Source organism: Chrysochloris asiatica, unplaced genomic scaffold (genome assembly GCF_000296735.1).
Source record: "Chrysochloris asiatica unplaced genomic scaffold, ChrAsi1.0 scaffold00041, whole genome shotgun sequence".
Taxonomy (NCBI): Eukaryota; Metazoa; Chordata; class Mammalia; order Afrosoricida; family Chrysochloridae; genus Chrysochloris; species Chrysochloris asiatica.
In genome coordinates, this window is record NW_006408559.1 from 1340571 (window position 1) to 1347888 (window position 7318).

Sequence of the window (7318 nt, forward strand, 5' to 3'; positions counted from 1 at the left end):
GGCCTTTTGTACACACTGCAAGGCCCAGCTTTCTGGGGGGACTTTTGCACGTGTCATGCGGCTCAGCCGGGAACCGCGTAGGTGGAAAACTCCAGACCCAAATAAAGTTTGTGGCCAATCAATCACAGAGGCTATGATTGTTTCTTGGGGGTAGCCTTTTCATGGCTGGCTCCTCCTCACCAGTGGGTACCAAATCAGGCCCTGGGAGGCTGAGACCAACTGGTTGTACCCCAGAGGACTGACCTGAACCAAGGGAAAGGTCCTGGGACAGAGGGCCACCACTCTGGGCCATCTATTTGACAAGTTCTGAGACATTGGTGGAACTGTAGGATAAGCACTGCTATCCACGAGGTTGATGATTGAAATCCACCAGGAGCTCTGTGGAAGATGAAGATGGCTGCTCCGGTATAGTCTCAGAAACCTACATGGGGCAACTGTGAGTCAGAATCACTTGCTGGCAGTGGGTTCGGAACATTGGTGGAACTCAAGGGGACTCAGGAATACAGGCTCAGTCCTCAAGAGGGCTGTCTGGTAGAAGACAGGTGGACACGGTGTTCTAGAAGACTGCCCTAACCACTGGCGGTCCATTTCAGTTGTTTTGAAATTAGGACTTCAATACAGTGAGCCACCGACTCCATTAGGAAGGCCCCATACAAACCCAGAAGCCTTTACTCCAGCCAGTTCCTGGGTCAAACCTAGGTCTGCGTTTAGCCACCCTCTCTAGCTCTGACCAAGACTTGCTCAGGGCTCCTTCCTGAGTGCCTGAATCAGCCTCCAAACCAGTCTTCTGGTCCAACCTGCTCCTTCCAGCCTTGGCTGCTGCCAGAGAGAAGTCCATACCGGCTGGGTTGTGCCCCTTTCTGGGTTAGGGCCCTTCTGTGACTCCTGCTGGCTCCAGGTGGAAGTTGACTCCCTATAAGACCTCTCAGATCCACCAGTCTCCAGCCTCCCCCACCCATTTATTCCAGAACCCCTGTGTGCCTACTCACCCTTCCACCTCCAACTTTGTGGCCTCTAGTTTCCTGGGCACCCAGGATGCAGTTTGGACCCTCTTCCTGGAAACATCATTACATCCCCCCACCCCCACCCTCCTCCTCCTCCTCTTTCTGAACAACAGAAAGCTGTCCTGGGCCCATCCCTGCCCCTCCTGGAATAGCCCCCTCAGCTCCCATACTTCTCTAGGTCACATCCTGGTCTGTGACCAAGTATCCACCGGTTGGTCTCCCCTACCAGACTATGAGCTCCCTGGCTCTGGGGGGGTGGGGGTGTATCACAAATGAATAGACCAGTGGGTAACTGAGTAGCCAGAACAGGGCAAAGAAGCATTTCACACAATCATCCCACTGCACCCCCACCCCACCAAATTAAGACTAGCCCAAACATTCAGCACATAATGCTGGGTCTGAGAGAGAAGATACCAAGTACAAATGCCTCCAGCTCCTCCCTCCTCCCTCCTCACCTCTTCACACAGTAACACATCCACCTCCTCATTCCTTTAGAAGTTTCTTTCTTTCCACCTCCAAGTAAGAGGTACCTCCTCACTGTGTGTTCTGGATCCCACTCCTTCCGGAGTCCTCCAGGACTATGACCCCCGCCCATGACGTTTGCACGTCCTCAGTCCTTCAGGGAGCTCCTTGAGGAACGATGTTTTATCAATCTTGTGTCCCCAGCCCCTTGTCATGGGTACACTGGGGGAATGGATAAATGCTGGTTGAACGGAGTGAGCAGGGATGACTGTGTACTACCCTAGATCCTTCCTTTGTGACAAACCCACCAAAGGCGGCCTCAGAGGCCTGTTCTGGGTCAGGTACTGAGCCACGTGTTTGTACACACGCCCTTTCTCATGATCTGGTCACTTGCTGCCCTCTCAGATATGAGGGTTTGCTCTCCACTGGCTGACTTCCTCCAGTTTGCTCCTCAATTGATTCTAGTCACTCTAACCCAACCACAGGTGCACCCTGTGCAGAGAATCCTCACAACAGTCCTGTGTGGTGGGCATATTATTATCTGTGGAAAGCAAGACTTTCAGGGATGAGTCCAAAATTACACCTCTGAGATCTGATCCCAGGTGTGTTCAAATCCCAAGGCCTAGCCCTTAAATATAACCACTAGACCAGACTCTGGAGGCCTGGTGTGACAAGGGTTAATGAGCTGGGCTGCAGAGTCAGTTTGAACTGCAAGGTGGACGGTTCAAACTCACCAGCCGCTCCTCAGAAACCCTACACAGGGTCACTATGAGTCAGAACTGACTTGAAGGCACTTAACAACAACAGACCATATACTCCCTATACTCCAAACTCCTAAATGACATGCCAGACACCAGGGGTGAGGGAAAAGTAGATGTTTCCCTTCAACCTGTTCCTCTCACAGCCACTTTCTGACAGTGTTACTCCCATGCATAGACCGTCAGAAACCAACCGTCTGCCATCCCTTCCCAAACGCATCCAATCCCAAAATCAGTTTTGCCCATTCTGTCTCTAAAATTGCTCAACTCCTTCCACGGCTCCACATTTCCTGTTGCCACTCCCTCCCTGAGTTCCAGCCACCACCATCTCTCTACGGTGGTACCTGCAACTTGTCTCTCCTCCTTTAGCCTAGACTTCGCACCTAACGCAGTCACTGTTGTTGTTGTTGTTAAGTGCCGTCGAGTCGGTTCCGACCCATAGCGACCCTGTACAGGATTTCCGAGGGTGTAAATCTTTACGGGAGTAGAAAGCCTCATCTTTCTCCCGTGGAGCGGCTGGTAGTTTCGAACCGCTGACCTTAAGGTTCACAGCCCGATTCGTGGAGGTTCAAGTCCACCCAAAGGCGATATTGATGATGGTAGTGAGCCATGGAGTTGGTTCCGACTCATAGCGAGTCTGTATAGGGTTCCCGAGGCTTTAGAGGAATAGAAAACCTCATCTTTCTCCTGAGAAGCCGCTGGAAGATTCTAACTGCTGACCTTGTGATTAGCAGCCCAACTCTCAAGCCACAACGCTACCAGGGCGATATTACCTTATCGATTACAATTCTTCAATTGGCTTACCATTTAATTGCCTGTTCATTTGGCTTTATCTCAGGCAACCATATCATTATTAACTTGTCCATTCTTTTATTAATTGAACAAATAGGTATTGAATAACTTAATTATGTGCCAGGCACGATATAGACCTCGACCTTATCCTTGAGAATAGGAATTTTGTGTAATTCTTTGTGGTGTCATTATTCAACAATGCTAGGTTCAATACGTTTGTTGAAAGAACAAGTGAACCAGAGACTATCCGGAAAAACACGAACGAGTAACTCCACAGTGAGAGTTCGGGTGCACGGCCTTCTGGGATTCGTAGTTCCTTGGTTACGGCCGTTCTCTTTATGGCGCAGGCGTATTCAGAGGGACTTCTCCATCACTACCACCCTCTTTACTATTAATGCGCAAGCTCCGTAAGGCGGGGTAGAAGAACTGCGCATGTCTAGAGGGTGGAGGTGAGACTGAAAACGCCTGCGGAGGCGGGGCTTCAGTTACTTCGGAAAGACCTGGGTTGAGCTCCGCCGGTTGTGAGGATGGCAGGACGCGGAAAGCTCATCGCGGTGATCGGAGACGAGGATACGGTGACTGGCTTCCTGCTAGGGGGCATAGGGGAGCTTAACAAGAACCGTCACCCGAATTTCCTGGTGGTGGAAAAGGATACAACCATCAATGAGATCGAAGACACTTTCCGGTACGGTGGCTGGCGAGGCCTGGACAGGCCCTTCTGCTACCTGGAGGGCGTGGGGAAGGGGTGGAGTGGCGAAGGGTTCGACTGGAGCCAGCGCTGGGTTTTGCAGACGTGGCCGAAGTGTCAAGACTCCCCACTTTCGGGGGTCCCGGAAGTCTGAGCGCCCTTTCGAAGCGAAGGCCTCCGTCCTGCCGTCGCTCTAGGTTCCCGTTTGGGGCTCGGTGGGGCCGGGGCTGTGTCAGGTGCACGAGTTCGCCCCTCATGTGACAGTGAGTCAAGAAAGGAGGGAAGCTGAGCTCGTGACGGGCGCCGGGTGCCGCTCCTTGTCCCAGCCTGTCTCTGCCTTGGCTGGGCGTCTGGAGCGCTCAGCCCCCAAAGGCCCTGCCTCAGCTCCTCTTCCCCACGGTCAGGTCATCGGAGAGCAGGCACCTAACTTTGCAAGCATTCGGCTCTTTTGTGAGTTGGCCCCAAAGGAAGCACACACTGTGTCGTCTAGGCAGTGTGCTCGGCCTTTCTTGTGCTTTCATATCCATTGTTAAGCGCCGTCCAGTTGCTTAACAACAACAAAGTGGAGAAAGGTAGAGTTCAGAGAGGGACATACCCCAAATAGAAAGAGGCAGAGCTGGGATTTGAACCTAATCCCAACCCTCCCTCCCTTTTTTAAGAGGGGGGTTGTGCCGCTGTCTGCGACTACCTTGGGAATTTCCCGTTCGTCTTGATCATCTTCCTCAGATTATCAGGACTCTACCTGCCCTACTGCTGAGACCTTCAGCAGCTCTTGTACTTGAAGCCCTGACTTCCTGCCTGGGTGGAAGGTGGTGATTTAAGGTGTAGGGGTGAACAGGTGTCCTGGTGACTGGAATTGAGGGTGCCAGCCTTGTATTCTGCCCCTCATCCCTTTTCTTAGAGCCCCTGGGCCAAATCTCAGGAATAAACCACGCCTAGCTGTTTTCTCCTAAACAGCCCAGCCCAGAGCTTTGGCTGAGACTGGTTCCTTCTGCCTGGGGTCTGTCAGACTCTGACAGGGGACAGTGCTGCCTGCTAACGTCTGGGCAGTTTGATCAAGTGACTCAACTTCTTATGGAGGACAAACTACTACTTAGAATTTTCCATGTTTCCAATCAATCAGGATCTTAGAAACCACCAAGTCTGTCCAGTGCCTGGTGTGTTACTGAATGGGTGAATGAAATCATGGATGGTGGAGAATCTCAGTGTCAGGCTGAATCTGTGTGGAAAAGATGATTTCCCACCTATGTCTTCTTCCACCCCCAGAGAGGGCCACTTTGTTTCTTACCTTTCCAGTATTTTTCATGTAAATACAAGGGAAAACACATCTATATTCTTAACCACCCCCTTTCTTACACAAGTTGTCCCCTAGCCAACAGCTAACATGCTTGCCTGCTAACCAGAAGCTTGAGAATCAAGCTTACCCAGAGTCGCCTTAGCAGTCTACTTAAGAAATTCAGCCATTGAAAACCCTGTGGAGCATCATTTCTACTCTGGCACATGTGGGGTTGCCAGGAGTCACATGAACTTGATAGCAACTCATTATCATACACAAGGCAGCACATTGTATACACACACTCTGGTCTTCATTACCAGTTACTGGGAGCCTTCCCAGCAGGGCAGTAGAAGGCAACGCCGACAGACATGGCCCTCAACTTCTGGAGTGCATTGACTTGGTAGAATTGAGTGAATGTTTGACACCAATTCTTTCTACAGCCCAGCCTCATTACCCAGAAAGGGCTGCATGGGCAGCAGAGTGGCCCTTGAGCTGCCCTGGACATCTTTTTGTCATCTCTCCCTATAGGCAGTTTCTAAACCGAGATGACGTTGGCATCATCCTCATCAACCAGTACATCGCCGAGATGGTGCGGCATGCACTGGATGCCCATCAGCGCTCCATCCCTGCCGTCCTGGAGATCCCATCCAAGGAGCACCCCTACGATGCTGCCAAGGACTCCATCCTGCGCAGGGCTAGGGGCATGTTCAACGCCGAAGACCTGCGCTAGGGCTGCCCCCATCTTCCAGCCCCACCCCCACGTCTGGACCTCTCCCCAGTTTGGTCATCGCCCGTCTGTGCGTTCTGAGCCTCTGATTTCCCACTTCTTGCTTGGTCCTACTCCAGAGAAGCTGGGTGTCTGGCATTAAAACCAAGGCTGGTAAGAGGAAGCAGGTGGCCTGACCATCTTTCTTCCCCTGCACTACCTCCTCCCTGTGCTGTTATGAAGTGTCATCGTTGATGTTAAATTAAAGTAATATTCTTGTTCTCTCTCTAAGCTGTGGGCTGGTGCTAAGAAGGCCACGTCAGGGTTGTTGGGAGAGATTAGACTGGCAGGGCTGGAAAAGGTTCTGCTAAAGACCCAAGCATGGTAGCACTGGGCCAGGAAGTCATAACTCCAGGACTGGTCCTCTGAATCCAAGACTGGCTTTGTGGGAAGGATGGAGGAGACATAAAGCCCGCTGCCTCGACTTGAGATTGCAATGGGCTGGGCTGGGGGTCTGGTGAAAATATAGCACACCTCACAGACTGAGCCTGGGCCTGCAAGAAGTCTGGGGAGTCAGGACTCTTCTGCCCATGTGCACTGGCATGAGGCTACCTCAGGAAACAGGCCAGGTGTGCTCTGCTGAGGGCATGGAAAGTTGAACAGTGACCCTGTGTGAGGTGAGGCTTGGTTGCCAGGTGACTGTCCCTGGGCAGCCACCCCGGCTGTCAGAAGGAAAGCCTCCATTGACTCTGCTGGCCCCTGGTACTGCTGCTTCCTGGCCATCATGTCACGCCAACTCAACATGGACACACTGCGCCAAAACTTCTGGAAGGAGGAGTACCTGAGGGAGACGATGTTGCGTTGTAACTGGTACCACAAATATGGGTCACTGGTGAAGGCCAGGCAGAAGGCGAAGGCTGCTGCCCGCCTACCCCTCAAACTGCCCACCCTGCAGCCCCAAGCCCCACTCTTACCCCCACCTGTCCCAAAAGAAGTCCCTTCCAAGGCCTGCAGCCCTGTCCAGGAGACTCCTTTCCAGGCAGAAATGTGCCCAGTACCGCTTGCTACCCGGGCCCTGCTGTATGAAGGCATCTCCCACGACTTACAGGGGCGCTACCGCTACCTCAACACCCGAAAACTGGACTTGCCCGAGAAGCGCTACCTCTTTCCCATCACCACCAACTTCGCATATGGCTGGCAGCTGGGTGAGCCCCAACATTCAGAAATTACACATCTACTAAACACTGAACACTTAGCATGGGCCAGACGGTGCTCAGTATGAGGCAATGAAATGTGGCCTGGACATTCTGTGAAGGGGCCAGACCACAGACAGCAAGGGCCAAACCCCATGATGACATGAGGGAGTGACTGGGTAGACGTCTAGATTGGGTTGAGGAGAGGTGTTCAGGCTGACCCACATAATAAGGTGCTTAGATTTGATTCTCGGGGGGTGGGGGTGCTGGAGGAGGGTTTTATGCAGGTGAGTGATACCGGTCTTCTGGCTGGTCTGTGGTGGTGGTGATTATGTGCCATGGAGTGTAGATAATGGATATTTCAGGGGAATGAGGAGAAGCTGCCAGAGAAGTCACTTCTGAAGATGGCTAGGATTAGGGCACGAGCACACGAAGTGAG

The 7318-nt window shown here is 52.4% G+C and overlaps 1 protein-coding gene across 2 annotated transcripts; it reads left to right on the forward strand.

The window, feature by feature from the left end:
* The first annotated feature begins 3496 nt into the window (after positions 1–3496).
* ATP6V1F (ATPase, H+ transporting, lysosomal 14kDa, V1 subunit F) lies at positions 3497–5710 on the forward strand. 2 transcript variants are annotated; one of them, XM_006861117.1, is made up of 3 exons: positions 3544–3706; positions 5301–5376; positions 5503–5710. In XM_006861117.1, the coding sequence occupies exons 1-3, from the start codon at positions 3544–3546 to the stop codon at positions 5708–5710; spliced, it is 447 nt and encodes a 148-aa protein (XP_006861179.1). The 2 variants fall into 2 exon arrangements, with proteins under 2 accessions (XP_006861180.1, XP_006861179.1); XM_006861118.1 differs by lacking the exon at positions 5301–5376 and having other exon boundaries at positions 3497–3701; positions 5509–5710.
* Positions 5711–7318: the final 1608 nt, after the last annotated feature.

Coding starts and splice junctions, on each gene's coding strand:
- ATP6V1F (XM_006861117.1), top strand. CDS start 3,544: ATGGCAGGACGCGGAAAGCTCATCGCGGTGATCGGAGACGAGGATACG. Junction 3,707..5,300: donor CGAAGACACTTTCCGGTACG/GTGGCTGGCGAG, acceptor CTTCATTACCAG/TTACTGGGAGCCTTCCCAGC. Junction 5,377..5,502: donor CAACTTCTGGAGTGCATTGA/CTTGGTAGAATT, acceptor TGTCATCTCTCC/CTATAGGCAGTTTCTAAACC.